The sequence below is a fragment of the Dasypus novemcinctus genome, chromosome 3 (assembly GCF_030445035.2).
Source record: "Dasypus novemcinctus isolate mDasNov1 chromosome 3, mDasNov1.1.hap2, whole genome shotgun sequence".
Classification (NCBI taxonomy): Eukaryota; Metazoa; Chordata; class Mammalia; order Cingulata; family Dasypodidae; genus Dasypus; species Dasypus novemcinctus.
Window position 1 is genome coordinate 179,856,169 of NC_080675.1, and position 15,689 is coordinate 179,871,857.

General features: G+C 41.8%; 1 protein-coding gene across 2 annotated transcripts in view; it reads right to left on the reverse strand.

Moving 5' to 3' along the window:
- Positions 1 to 15,689, reverse strand: part of GABRG3 (gamma-aminobutyric acid type A receptor subunit gamma3) — a 672,352-nt gene that overhangs the window by 601,834 nt on the left and 54,829 nt on the right. Inside the window, exons 1-2 of one of the 2 annotated variants that reach the window (XM_058294810.2) lie at positions 3,059 to 3,286; positions 2,312 to 2,379 (exon numbers count right to left, since the gene is read on the reverse strand). In XM_058294810.2, the coding sequence (XP_058150793.1) occupies positions 2,312 to 2,379; positions 3,059 to 3,068 (78 nt within the window). In that variant the 5' untranslated portion in view covers positions 3,069 to 3,286. Of the gene's footprint in view, positions 1 to 2,311; positions 2,380 to 3,058; positions 3,287 to 15,689 lie in introns of those variants that run through there. The other variant, XM_058294809.2, reaches the window with a different exon arrangement.

The window sequence follows — 15,689 nt, forward strand, 5'->3', positions numbered from 1 at the left end:
CATCAGAGCGTCCAGCTAACAACCTACCCAACGGAATTGTGCTTTCCAGTCCATAGTTGCATAACATCTGTGTATGTGCATGTATGCATATATCTACACACACACACATATGTCGTATACATAAACACACACATACGCACACACAGGTATCCTTTCAGTTCTGTTGCTTTGGAGAAGCGTGACTAATACCCCCTAACCGGGCCACATACCCTCTCTTCCTGCCTGGAACCGAGGCCCTATCCTCTGGGCTCTATCCTGCATATTGGTGGAGCTTCAGGCTTCGGTGCCATCTTCACGGAAGTCTACTCCTCCCTCTGTCTGCTTTTGCATCACTTGGTGCCCACCTTTAGCAGAGTCCTCCTGTCCAGTGGGTGACTGTCAAGTACTTAGCCTCCTCCTCTACATCCTATGTTTCCAATGAAATTGTTCCATCAATTCCGAGAGCAAAGGTTAATTCTGGGCACAAAGTAGACCTCAAAGTTATAGGAGTTCACAACAATCCCTAAGCATGCATATGTAAGAATTATTCCTGAAATGATTTTATAACTATATATTGACAGAGGCACACTGTTTAGCATTAGACATAAAGAAGCTGAGTAAAGTGTTGTGGAACAAAGGTAAGAAAAATAAAACTCCAGAATAAGAAACAAATAAATAAGTGACTATATCTTTCTGAAATCAACTGAATACCTGCTTGTAGCAGTTTGATATTGTTGATGAGTTCCAAAATGAAATATTGGATTATGTCTGTAAACTGATCTTTTCCTCTGGACATATTAGATTATATTGGATTCAGAGGTTTACTTGATTAAGTAGTTATGTAAACCTCTTGTGCCAGAAGGGCGTTGAGTCCCCGCCCTTTGGTGTGGCAAAGGACAGAGTGGGAGGGTCTTTGATGTTGGAGTTTTGATGTTAGAGTTTGCTGCTGAAGCCTTGTGCTAGAGTCCTGGAAAGAGAAGAACCCTAAGCCTGGAAAGAAGCAAGCCCTGGGAAGAGAGGAGCCCAGGAAGCCTGAACCCTTGCAGACGTCGGCAGCCATCTTGCTCCCACATTGAAAATAGACTTTGGTGAGGGAAGTAACTTATGCTTTATGGGCTGGTGTCTGTAGGCTCCTACCCAAAATAAATACTCTTTACAAAAACCAACCAGTTTCTGGTATTTTGCAGTAGCACCCCTTTGGCTGACTAATACATGGCTTATCAGGAAAAGGGACTATTGCATTTATCATTTATTTTTCATATACAGCCATCTGCGGTTCATCAGTTGTGCAAGGTGAATCTTCCTTTCATTCATGTTATCTTTTTGCTAGTGCCCCAACTCTAGTTTATGGATGACATGGGGATTTTTTTTTAAGTAAATAATAAATTATAATGTTACCCCTACATGTAACATATAACATCAGATAAAAGAGGAACACTTTTAAAATTTGGCAATGAAAGGATTTTGCTGCTAATTCTGGAGAGGTCATTTGCATCCACTGCACACACACGGGAAGGAAGAGGTTTGCGTGAGCCTCCCACCTGTAGCCGTGAACACATGGCCAGCCCCACCGCACAGACGTTGCTGAGCTCACCGGGGTCACAAACGACAGCCATGTGCTCCCGGCATCCTCGAACCCCAGGCCGGGAGGCTCCACTCCCGGCAGCCCCTCACAGGACATTCTTAGCTACAGTTCGAACATGCAAACGCAGCCTCCAAAGCTGAGCACTTTCCTAACAGGCAAAGGCTTTCTTCTCGTAGAAAAGAGTTACGTCTGTAGCTCAATTTGTTTTTAAGCCTACGGAAATACCCCACTCAGAGAAAGGCCTTTTTTCTCTCTTTTTTCTCTAATAAATACAATATACATGCTTGCACAGTTCAAATTGACACAAATATAAGCTGGGTGGGTAATCGCAGATCCTTTCCTAAGAAACAGTGAAAGGTGTACCGAGCCTTGAAAGCAGGAACCATATATGAACTGTAAAAGAAACCGTCATGTATATTCATGTCTAGCATTTCTGAGGTCAAATAGAATCAATGGCTGTAAAATTACAAATAATCCCATCTGTAAATCTGAGCGCTGTAAATACACATGTGGAAGGTGGGAGGAGGGGAATATTTCCCAATCATTAGATCCATATTCTCACAGCTAGTGCCACACACTCTGCTTCTTGGTTTAAACCATTTTCAGCATTTAAACTATCAATAAATGCTACAGATTTAAGAAATCAATTGTAAATGTACAATAAATCACAAACGGAAATCCAGAATTAGACTGTAAGCAAGGATGGATGCAAAGATCATAAGATAAGAAAATAGAGTCACATCTTACCATGTTTATTGATGACACGGGCCCAATGCTGTTTACATAAATGTCAACATCAATTACGGTCGGTTTTACTGTGGAGAAAAATATATGCTTGTTAATAACTTTGCGCCAGAGAGAGAGAACTATACTGAACTTCCTAATCACTTGTTCTGATATCACAAAGCTACGTTTGGAAGAGGTGATTATTTTTTGGAGGGGGGAACCTGTACTTATAGTTTAAACCCTGCCTAAATTTTTAAAATTCCCTGTGGGGTGACAGTCTTATTTGCATTTAATAAGAAGTTCTAGAGAAACAGGACACACCTAGCACAAGTTGTCAGTTACCAGTGACTGTAAAGATAGTCTGTAGCATTAGTTAAGCAGAATGTATCGCAGATCTACGAGACAGAAGAGAAGACATTCCTGGCATCCATGTTCCACTATAAAATCAAACACAATTGACTATCAATATCATCTAGTAACATTTTCTAGTCACTTATCCATCCCATGACCATCTAGCTATTGTTCCAAAGCAGACTCCAGGTAGCACATACCCCAGAGGAAGATGAGATTTACCCCTTCTCACTGTTGCCATCACACACACACAAACCACAGAGCTCAAAGGTACACAGACATGATACATATCTGAGTTGGACACACACATCGTGGTGTTAAAATCCTACAACTCAAAAAAGATTTTGTGAAGTCAAGGAATTACTGTTTTGATGATGAGCACATAACATTTATATAATTAGAGGTTGCGATGTCTACCATTGTGCATCGGAGGTGAAATCGGTTCATTTAGCTTTCAAGACCGCCAGTTTCTCTTTCCCTGGCAGCAAGGGCACTGCATGAGGTTGGTGCCGAGCTTGCTGGAGGAGGGGGGCCTCGTAGCCGGGCGGCTGACGCCTCTCCCTCCGCTGCTTCCAAACGCAGCCCTCAGTAACCACAGTAGAGGGGCAACGTCAAGTGCAGAGTGTTTCTGCCGGAACACGAACCAGCCTCCTGTACCTAATTCCCTGGGATGGATGGTTTCTCAGGTTTCTATGGAAACAAGGGTGTTCAAAGCTGCAATTATTTCAGTGGGTCTGTTTCAGTATTGCTAAATAACTAACGACTCGCAGATGAACCTGCGCCTTCTGCTCTGGACTGGCAGGGGCTCCTCTGCACTGGCAGGCGCGTCGCTGGCGTCTGTCTCTGGCGGTCGACAGCCAGAGCAAGTCTTCAGGCCTCCACGCGGTCAGTGCCCTGCCTGGGAAGTCTGCCAGCACCGCCGAGGCAGGTGAGCTTCGAAGAGCTGCTGGCGTTCTGACAAAACCCTATGGACTGTGTATTTAGTGCCTACACTTCTCCAAAAGGAATATTCTTCATGGTAGCCCAAGCTTTACTAAGTACCGTGAATAATAAGTAGCAGCTTTCTCCAGATGAATTGGATTCAGTATGTATTCTGCCTCCAAACCCTGGGTGCCCTTTGGTGATGTCATGGAAAGGGCTGTACGAAGTTAGGCCATTAAGGGCCTACTTTTTGCAAGGGACTCTTCTGGCTGTTTCATGAGAGTTGTCAGAATTTAGGCCTTCAGAGCCTTCAATCTTACTAAAGGGAAAGACCTACCATCAGAGACCTTCACATCACAAAGTGGGAAACGCCCAGTGAGAGCACGGGTAATAGTGCAATGAAGGTTTTAAGAGATGGGAGATGAGATGGAGTAGCCACACATGTGCAAACACACGCGCACACCTAAGTGGGGGAAAATGAACTATTCTCAGCACAGGTTCTTTTAAGGCACAGTCATGCTAAAGTTACAGGAGCACTGAGCAAAGCTACTTGGACTGTGGTTCACAGGAAAAAGCCTGGCCACAGGGAGCTCAGGATTTAGAATTCAAAACTCGTGACTAAGCCCGAGATGGCTGGAAGAAGGATGAGGACTTTCACAGAGGCAGACCAACCAGAAATGGGGGTGGAGTAGGCTTTGTCTGAGCGAATGGAGGCAGATTCTATAGAAAAGCTGTTTTAAATATGGTTATGGAACTGGTCTCAAATATTTCGTTAAAAATGCAAGTCGTTTGCGATTCTTCATTTAAAGTCTACTTTATCTATTTAGATTCCACCACTTCCTAAAAATATAGGACTAGTATTTCTGAGAAGAATCATAAGCTCATAAATTTCACAAGGTAAATGAACATGGTAAAGCTGCGGTGACTAAGCCCTGATAAACATCCACCACTTATTTTCCCTCGATAGGCTTATATGACCCAAAGGGGGAAGTCCACAGCCTGCACTTTCTCTGTGTCCCAAAACCCTTAGACACAGTCTGATTATTTTTCTCCATCTTCTCATGGGGCTTCCTCATCAGATCAAGCAGCAGAGGGGAGCCTGATGGAGAACTGTAAAGAGTGACCAGCAGAGGGCTGCTGACAGATGTGTCAGAATGGACCGGGTGGGGGTTGGGGGGATGGGGAGTGGGTGCAGGCTGGGATGGATGGTTGAGAGAAGCATCTGGAACTTGGAGCTCCAGAGGGCTAGGAGTCAACAGATACTGTGTGTTTTTGTTAGTGGCCGCAAAATGAATCCTGTCACTGTAAAAAAAAAAACACTATAAATTATTTTACAATGTTACAGATATTTTAAAATGTTATTAACTTTTATTTAAAATATATTGTATTTTAATTAAAGAAAGCTGCCTCCCAAAGTCAATTCCTTTGGCACTTGGCATCCCAAACCACATTTAACACAGTACAACAAAGTTCCTATTGAACAAACCTCAGACTCTCTCACGAAAAAAAATAATTTCCAAAATATCTAGCAAATACTGCGTTAAAGGGTACAATTAACATGTTACAAATTGTAAATTTCGAAGACATGTCTTAAGTGCCAGCCCTCAATAAAAATGATTATAAAAAATGTCTATGTACTCTGGTTTCAGTTGGCTATATTTAAATCTTAACATCTTTCATTTTCCTGACTGACCCAGTTTGAAGGTTATTTTCTTGGCTTTGGGCATTTTTATCCACCAGCTTCCACTGAGGCAAACACCCATGTAATTCAACGAGTCAGCTAAGCCATGTCCCTCTAGAAGGACGCCCCAGGCTTCTCTCATGGCTCGCATCACAGCAGTCTGATTCCAGACCCCCTCCTAACTTTTCCGATGTAAAAAGCTGGAGACAAGGGCAGTGAAACCTCTATTCATGAGGCTAAGTGAGATCATTGGTACTAAAGGGTTAAATAAATTCCCAAGTTCTTTCAAAGGGAAGACAGCAGAATTATTGTTGTTAATTTTATGATATACATTGTGTCCAAATTTTTTTTTTAATCACAGAAGAGACAGATTCCAGTTTTAACTTCCTTGGGAATCACAATATTTTCTATTTTTGTTTCAGAGTTCCTTCTGCCTGGATAACTCAAAAGTCTGTATTTTCACTTTCTCAGTGCAAAGACTTTTCAAGTCTAGATATCCAGTAATAAAGTCACTTTTGAGTCTTCAGGTTTTTCCCAATTAACTTTTTTTCCTTTCCTCATCAGTTCTGACTCCTTTTCTATTAATCTTATTTTGAAACCACCAGAGTCCCTACTACTTAGAAGAGACCAGACTGAAATCTCAAGGCCCATTGTCCTGCAAATTACTCAAAGCTCAAATTCAGGGGAGGGCGCCAGGGATTTCAAAGCCTGTGGAGATTCAGGTCTGAGTTTCTAGAAAACTTAAACCAGAGAAACTGTATCTGAGCAGAGAATCATATTGCCATTTGCTGCAAAACAAGTAGCGCTCCCACCATCCGTGGTGAACACTAACATAGCATTGAGATCCTGCTTCACCAAGAGTTATTTTATGATTACTATTTTTTTAATTAATTAATTTTATTTTTTTTAAGATTTATTTATTTATTTATTTCTCTCCCCTCCCCCCCAGTTGTCTGCTCTCTGTGTCCATTCACTGTGTGTTCTTCTGTGACCACTTCTATCCTTATCAGCAGCACCGGGAATCTGTGTTTCTTTTTGTTGTATCTCTTGCTGAATCAGCTCTCCGTGTGTGCAGTGCCATTCTTGGGCAGGCTGCACTTTCTTTCACACTGGGCAGCTCTCTTTACGGGGCACACTCCTTGCGTGTGGGGCTCCCCTACGCGGGGGACACCCCTGCGTGGCACGGCACTCCTTGCGCGCATCAGCACTGCGCATGGGCCAGCTCCACATGGGTCAAAGAGGCCCGGGTTTGGAACTGTGGTCCTCCCATATGGTAGGCAGATGCCCTATTCATTGGGCCAAGTCCACTTCCCAACTCTTTTCAGGCTCTCCTTAAAATGCAAATGCTTTGACTCTGAGGCTCATATTAAGTCCATCCGTAACCTTTCAAAGGAGATGTACTTTCAAATGCTTTTCTCTAACTTGGAAAATATGAGGTTATGGGAGGGAGAGGGGGATTTGGGTAAGAGAATCATAGTAAAGGCAAACTTGGTTAATATTACAATTTTACCAGGACTCCTGGGTCTGTTTGTGAGAGAGCCCAGTGTTGGACCCCTGAGGTGATGAAGGTGTATCTGGATTTTGTCTAGGTTCTTGACTGTGCTGCAGAAATGAATTTCAAGAGCACATCAGGTGAGTTAGGCCAGTAATGTATTAAAGCAGAGAGGGAAGAGAAGTGGAAGAAAATAACACATCATAGGTTCCAGGTACGGAGGAAGGGAGAAGGGACTGAAAAGCAATAAAGCGGGTTCATTTACAGACTATAATTTCCCGTTATAGATTATAAATGCCCAGGTTTTACTTGCATGGCGATCACGGCAGGGGATAAACGGCGAGAGCAGGGTACAGAAGGCAGGAACAGGCCAATGGACCGGCACCGGGACAGGCACTGGGACAGAGCAAAGGCAAGAGAACACAAGAGAGAGCAAGTTGTCTTCACACTAGCTTTTTAAACCATTACTCATTCTGCCCCTTTGCTAATGGCACAGGAGGAGTCCCAGCTGTTTGCTGTTTTGATTGATTACCCCACCCATCAATCACCCAGTAGCACCCGATGATAAAGACCTTGGGGAACATTGGGGGCATCTCCTGGCTTCCAGAATAACTGTCATTCTAAATGACAGAATCTCGTGAGGGTCTTCCAGCAGCAATCTCGGGGATATCAATGTCCATGTGGACTCATTTCCAGGTTCCAGATCCATCTATTGATTTCTTTCTAGCCTGCTTCATTCCCCCCACTCAGAGAATTTACACCTTTATTCTTAAAGGGGTGCTGAAGGGAGATGGCCTTTCTTCTGTAGCTACTTCCTGCTGGTTAGGGGCAGTAGGCCCTACCTGACAAGGTGTAAGACCCTCCTGCTATTTTATCATGGTTGGAGGAAGATGGAGCTGGCATTCTGGGTGAAGCTGGATAAAGTCCTCATTTAGCTAAGATGTTGATTCAAAAAGAGATAAACTTGATTAGAATCTTGAGGATATATTGTCCCACTAAGAGGATACTGGACCACAAAAGTAGAAAAGGCCAGGTGCCTGCAAAGGCTGTATCTTCCTGAAGTTGGTGGGAAATAGTATTTTTTCAGTGATTTTATGCTGTTGGTTATCTCTAGCAAGAGAATGCAATGGCAACAGAGTTAGGTATAAATTACCAATGCCAGTTCCCATAGGAGAGGAATTAGAAGGGTCATTGCTCTTTTTTAGTTATGCTATAGGAGATGAAAACAGACAGGGTTTCTTAGGGGGCATCTGGTTTGCCCTCCCCCTAAAAATAAACATTTGGGTTAGAGTTAGAGGGAACAGCTGACTTTGACACAGACACTACTTAGCTTTGTCTTTTGAAGAAAGATTTCAGGTCACCCAATGACTGGGACTCTTACATCTTGTCAGATGCATCTGGTGAGTTGGAACTTTTTTTGGCAGCTGGCTTCACACGGGATAAGTGCACCAAACTGGAAATTCCTTTAACTTTAATAGCTGTGGGAGTGATCAGAACTACAGAGTAAATTTCCTTACATTTTGGCTCTAATTGAGAGTAAGGCTTGTTTCCTGCCAGGTTTTGATCAGAACCTGGTTTCCAGGTCCTGGGTGAGGAAAGGTTGTCCATAGACTAAGTCAAAGGAGCTAAGCTGAAGTGGGTCCTAGCCACCATGTTTGCCATTTCCCATCTGGTAGGAAACCACTTAGCCCTGGTAGGATGGCATGTGGATCTGCCAGTCCTTCCCAGGGTATGAGAGAGACAGGTTTTGGAATAAGGGCTCGGAGGGAGACCTGGGCTAAGCATGTCTTCCACCTGGTGTGGGAAGAAGACAGAGAGGTCACTCCCAAGTTAATTTGGTGGCTTTTTAAATTACAAAGGTTGTTGCCCCTGCTGCTCTTAGGCAAAGTGGGTATTCCTTTATATTACAGGCATGTTTATTAACTACTTAGAAAATGAAGTTTACCAGGACTTTTAACATGTTCAGTATTTCTCTTCATATGGTCTAGAATAGAAAAGATATCAACATAATCATCAGGCATATATCTAGAGTAGGAGATATAAACAGTACTTAATACTAGTTAAGGTACTACCCAGTGCATAAGTTTCTCTTTGAGCTGCAATTAACAGATTTAAATTCCAGGCTTGCAATGCCATATATGTTATCTCTCCATGGGAGCAGGCCATAAAGCCAATTGTGTTTAAGTTCTACTCACAGTAACCTGGTGATCACTGCTCCACTAGGTATGTCCTTCACACACCCAGCAAGCTGTAGCCCTGTTGACCCTAGGGAGAAGCTAGGAAGGTAGGTTCTAGTATTGCCCCCGCCTGGTACATAGCACCCTTGGGCACTATGAAATAGTGCCAGTCTGGAGGTGATATCCATTATACATTTGGCTATATCAAGCCACCGTTAGCTGCTTCAGGAGTTTGAATCTGCAACATAGTCTCCATCGACTTCAAGAGCACAACCAGAGATGTAGTAGATACCTTTATTGTTTTACGGGTCAGTGACCAACCTAGCCAATAACACAAATGGAGAGGCAACCTGCAGTGTATTGAAGGCCTGGTTTGAATGCACAAGAGAGTTTGAAAATGCTGAAGTCTATCTAGGAACTCTTTGATCTTAATTGATGGCACATGAGGTTTCTTATTTTCCAGGAGAGGTTTAGTAACCAGTCTGGATCTTGATCTCTGTTCACACTTTTTATAGGCACAACCAAGATTAAACTAATGGAAGCTTGAGGTACATTTCCTCATTTCTTTAAGGAGACATGACATGAGGTTTCTGGGCTTCCCTCAGATATATCTGTCCTTCTCTTTTACACTGATTTAACTGGAATTCAGGGTCCTATACAGAGGCTGCTCTTGGCTATACTGTAACCATGTAGACCAGCAGTAGGCAAATTTTCCTGATTCTCGAAAAGACCCTCCTATGGAGAGTTTACTGGTAGGCTACAGACCATGCCCGTTACTCTAGGAAGAATGAAGAAGCACTTTTTAGTCAACTGACCTGGCATTCCAGAGTCCAAGTCTAACTAAAACATTCACCACTCTACATAATTTGGAGCTGCTGCTCTGGTCTCAGCATCCTTAGAATTTAATCCAGAGCCCTGCCGACAGACATCCCTGGGTCCAACTTTGGTCTTGGGAGATGCTTGAAAACTCAGAAGTTCAGGCCAAATCACTCAAGATGGATTGGTGGGAGACACTGGAGCAGTTACCCCAAATCAAAGCATCTGAAATTAGTCACAGGGGACATTTGGCTGTCTTGTGAATGGAAGGGCCCAAGGAATAGGGGCCATCCAGAGTTTACTGCTCTGGTTCTCAGGATCCCTACATTCCAGGGTCCAAGACTGCACTGTTAGCCTAACAGAAGCTCCTGAGCTACATCTCAGGAATCATTTTACTTCTTTCTGAATCAAAGCACCAAAGCCTTCAAGTCTTGGAGGGACATTCATAGTTATTTCTCTGGTTCCTGCCAGCCTGGGACTCACAGAGCCCCTGCTGCCAGGGGTTTCCAGGGCTATTCTGGACTTGGAACACAGATCAAATAGATCTGATGCCTTCCAAGCCGAATAGTGCTCCTTGAAGAAGGGGCAGAAAGAACTTCTTCCTATTCTTACAGAGGTCTTAAAAGCACTCCTAATTTTAAGACTTTACAGTCTGGTAGTTTCCCAGTTAGACCAGCCATTAAAAGGCCATTAAGCCAAGAGATCAATTGTTCTAGCTAACAGGCCTTAGGGCCCTGAGGCAATAACTTCCTTGCTAGTGAAGGCATTTTCAGTTTTATAGTTTTTAAGACATTCCAAAGTATTTTAACACAAACCTGTAATGAGAAATTCAGTAGTAGGAAGTAGGAAGGTAAAACGTAAGTAAAGGTTAATTATGCATGGGTGTCCTGGCCTGAGCCCGCCCTGGGGAACTCCCATGGTATCCATTTTGGCCCTGCATGCCGCTGTCTTCCTATCGGTCCCAGACCAGGTAGCTGGGTATAGTCGAATAGAAAGGTGGGTCTGCCAAGGTGTAGTCCTGCAGGGAAGTGCAGGACCCCGGCTCTCCATCACTGCTGTGCTGCCACTGAAGGGAGAGAGCAGGAGAGGGCCATGGCAGTCAGGCCTGAAGGCAGAGCCAACAGCTGCTAAAAGGGCTTGCAAAAGTGGCTTCACAGTGCCTGGCACTCAGCCAGGGAACCTCTGTCTTGGCAGGGCCCTCCTTTGGGCACCTGCCCTGTGTCCCTGATCACCAGGCTGGGGTCAAATCTAACAAGCCTGAGTGTGTGGCATGGACACAGAGAGTTCCCATGCCCTGGCCTCTTCCCTCCCAGGATTATATCCTGTGGGGGCTCACAGGCAAACTCATTTAAAATGGTAATCAAAGGAAGGCATTAAACAGGCTGTGATCCATTGTTTCTCTCACCAATAACCCCCTGGGTGGCAGTGCCAAAAATGTAACTGGATTTTGTCTAAGTTTTTGACTATGCTGCAGAAATGAATTTCAAGAGCATGTCAGGTTAGTTTAGCCAGTAGTTTATTAAGGTAGGGAGGGAACAGAAATGGGAGAAAAGGGTCCAAGGTAGAGGGGAAGGGGCTGAAGAGTGACAAAGAAGGCTAATTTACAGATTACAATTCCCCATTATAGATTATAAATGCCCAGGGTTTACTTGCATGGCCATGATGGAAGGGGAAAAACAGTGAGAACAGGGCACAGAAGGCAGGAACAGGCACAGGCACTGGCATCAGGACAGGCACCAGGACAAGGCAAAGGTAAGAGAGCGCAAGAAAAAGCAAGTTGTCTTCACACTAGCTTTTTAAACCATTAATTGTTCTGCCCCTTTGCTAATGGCATAGGAGGAGTCCCAGTTGTTTGCTGTTTTAATTGACTACCCCACCCATCAATCCCCATGGAGGGCCCAATGACAAAGTCCTTGGGGACTATCTAGGGCTTCTCCTGGTTTCCAGAAGAAGTCTCATTCTGCATGGCAGAATCTTGTGAGGGTCTTCCAGCAGCCATCTTGGGGGTATGGATGTCCATGTGGACTCTTTGCCAGGTTCCAAATCTGTCTATTGATTTCCTATCTAGCCTGCTTCAAAGGTACTATTATGGGAATGAAGCATTTCAGCTCTGTAAGCATCCCTATTTGGCCAGTAGCTAGGTTCTCACCCTTGATTATACGGTGTGCAGGTAATTGCAACTTTAGTAATGCTGGAACTATAGGGGTCAACTCTAAAACCATCTCTCCTTCCCTCGGATCCTTCAAATAAGTGAGTTCAAGGAGGCCAGCAAGTTTACAAAGATCGAAGTAGATGTATCAATACTTAATTGTGGGTCAGATGTAGCATGGAAGAAGGCAATAAACAGTGGGCTTCTGCAATTGTGAGCATACACATACTATTTTATTACTAAAGTAAGCAGCTTGGAAATTCATATTCTCAAAAGAATGAGAAGAACACAGGTGCTAGTATTCATAACTGCCAATCCCACAGTGCTCCAATAAGGGCTCAGACCCTGTACCGACATTTCTACCACTTGAGTTTTGTGGTAAGAAAATAAGAACACTAAGGAAGATATATGTTTAGTCTTATGACCTTACAAATTTGACTACCCACACGACTTTGAAAAAGTCAGTTAAAGTTGCTGGTGCTCATTTTTCCAACTATCAACTGAGTGTTGGAAGTAAATTTCCTTAGAGCTATGAATTCTGTCAGTTACAACAGGAAAGACCATTTTTAACAACTCTCATGACAGTACCTTCTCCTTCTACTATCTGGCTGGGAATATTAAACTACATCCTCCAGGAGAGTTTTTAATCCACAGGAGAGTTTTCAATCCACAGAGGAGTTGAAAGGTTAACAGCATGATACCTTTAAACAAAGAAAAGAATACGGATGTAAAGAAAGGCCTTAGAGCTTGATGGATCTCACAGCACTTGAAAACGCAATGACATGTCTAGAATGTAAGACCTGGAAGAGCGCTTGGAAATTACCAGCCCAAGACCTCACCTGACAGAAGAGAAAGCCCAAACCTCTACCTTCTCAGTTTTAGAAAAGTGCTAGGTGCTTCCAGGAATTAAAGAGATGTAAAGCATGTTCCCTCGTCTTCAAGGTAAATTCAAGAATTATTCACTCTTGCGTGAAAAGAGATACAGCATTTTTTTCTTGACCCAGCATCATCACTTGCAGAATAGAAATACCACACTGATTTTTATGGGTAATCATCTGTTAAATAAGGAAATTGGATGTGATCTCTAAAATCCCTTCCAGCTGTGAAATTCTATGATTCTATTATAACTGATTAAGCCTAATTCATACAAAAGTATTTTATTTTTTCACTGAATGATGAACAGATTTCTTTCACTTTCCAATCTATTTTTATAGCCCAACAATTTTTCAGTATTACAAATTGTTTAATGGTTTTTACTAATACTTACATTTTTAAAGCCTCCTTTTTAAGTGGTAAATTTTATCCTTGCTTTCCCCCTTACCACTCTTCATTCATTCAACAGATAATTGGTGAGTAACTACTGAGCTATGCAGGGTTCTAGGTGTTGGGGATCGACTATAATCAACACATATCAGGTCCCTATTTTCATAAGTTTAAATCATAGTGAGTAGAAGAGATATTAAACAAGAAAACAAATTACTAAACCAGATGTTTTAGGTAGTGATGAGTACTATGAAGGAAACAAAACCAGGTAATGAGATGACTACAGTGTGGGATAGTAGCCTACTAAGGATAGTAGCCCCCTTATCCATTTTACCCTGTATGAATAATATAATGTTGGCAGTGAATAGTTTTAGAATAAGCATCCAATGCAGGTCATGACCTATGAGGAACATTTATATGCAACTGGAGTCCCAGAAAGTGAGATATTGGTGTCAAAAAAATATTTGAAGAGATTATGGTCAAGAACTTTCCAAAATTGACGAAAATGATCAAATTACAACTCCAGGAAATCCATCAAGTCCCAATAAAGATAATTATAATGAAACATATCTAGGTGCATCATTGCCAAACTGCTGAGAAATCAGCAAAAAGAAATCTTAAAACTGGCCAAAGGAAGAGATGGATTACATAAACAAAGAAAATGATAAGAATGACAGCTGATACCTCATAAGAAACAATAGGGAGCAGAAAAAATTGAAGTAAAATTTTAAAATAAGAAAAAAATACTAGCCTAAAATTTTATATCCAGGAAAAATATACTTCAGAAATCAGTGAAATAAACATATCTTCAGTCATAAAAAATCTTAGGGAATTCATCTTGAGCAGATATGCACATAAAAAACTTTAAAAGAAACTCTTTCTGCTGCTAATCAATCAGAGCATATGGGAGCCTGAATGTGAAAGAAGGGAAGAGGGGCTCCAGAAAAGTTGGATTATGTAGTTATCAGCCGCTATTTAATTTAATTCAGTCAAAATTTGTTATGGCCTTAATATGACAAAACTATCTAAACACTAAGGGAAAAATAAAAACAAATTATATGGACTGCCTTTGACACTTCCACAGTAAAATAAAGAGAATAAGATATGGTTGAAAGTAATATATGCCCTAAAAGTCCTGCATACAATTTTCAGAGAAAGCTCAGTGGATAAAGTGACCTTTTGATGTAAGACTTCAAAAATAGTTATAAAAGGGTAGTCCAAGAAGCCAGGAGAGCAGAAGTAACTGAAGGGAAGATATAAATCACTAAATATATACAGGATCATCAGGTAACTCCTCTGTCTTTAATTTGATGGGCATTTACCATGCATATGAGAGAGAAGAGAGAAAAATATCTGGAAATATAACTTGAGAACAATAATTATATAATTTATATAATTCTGGCAATAAGCTTATTGCCAGAATTAAAAGATTTTTGTGTTAAAGAATTTTAACTAGGAAGTGCTCTGTATCACAAATAATATGAATTTGTTCAGATTATCCTGGCAACAGTAAAAATTTGTAAGAGATGAGATGGGAAATCAAGATGTCAATTGGACCTATTTTTAAATCTTCTGTGTATGCGAAGTTTGAGGGCCTGACAAAATAGCCATAAATTTCAAACTTCCAGGAGTAAATTAAAAATGAAGATCCAAAGAGTTAAGTGGTCTAGGCAAAATATTTGGAAAATATTTATTATTACTTGAACATGGTAGTGTCAACCACAAATGTGATCAAATTGATCAAACTAGCAAATTGAAAGAGTTCATGAAAAGAAGAGAGCAAAAGAGCCAAGAATTGGATGATTAGAGGATAAAGAGAAGTTGAAAGGGGAAAGTTAGAAGATATTTCACTGAAGCAAAGGGCAAAATATGTTGCTATAAAGAAAGGCTCTACAGTGAGGAGAAAGAGCATGTTTGAAAATATTAAGATAGATGGAGAAATGAAGAGCATATGCTATAATAAAAATGTTAAAGTAAGATTAATCTTAGTGGTTAAGCAGCTCTGAGTGATCTCTAGGACCAAATTTTGGGAGAGTGGAATGAGAAACAGAATGGAGATGAAGCTCCTTAAACTGAGGAGCTCCTGCACCTATGATAAAAAGAAGTTTGGATATTTGTATATTGTTACAGAGAGAGGAGTAGAGAAGAGAAAAAGGAAGCAAAGATGCAGTGGGTGACAGTAAGCTTCAAAGGAGAAGAGGCTATCGAGAGAGAGAGAGAAGAAAACTGCGTGGAAATTATTCAGGAGAATGGAGTTTGCCAAACCTAAGATAATCTAACACTGCTATTTTCTAAGATGCAAACTGATAGAACCCTGGATCTCCTCTTAAATTTGGGACTGTGTGGGATATTATTTTGACCACAGCGAACCTGCCTGCATTTTTCTAAGTAAAAGGAACAAGCGAAGTTAAAATGTTCCTAGAATATACACTGAGCTGCTTACTCTGATTGCTGCAGTTAGGACCTTGTTTATCCTCATGACCTGGGGAATTCCATGACAGGGAATCTTTCTGGGAAGGCTAAGACATTGACAGAGAATGCACAAGATT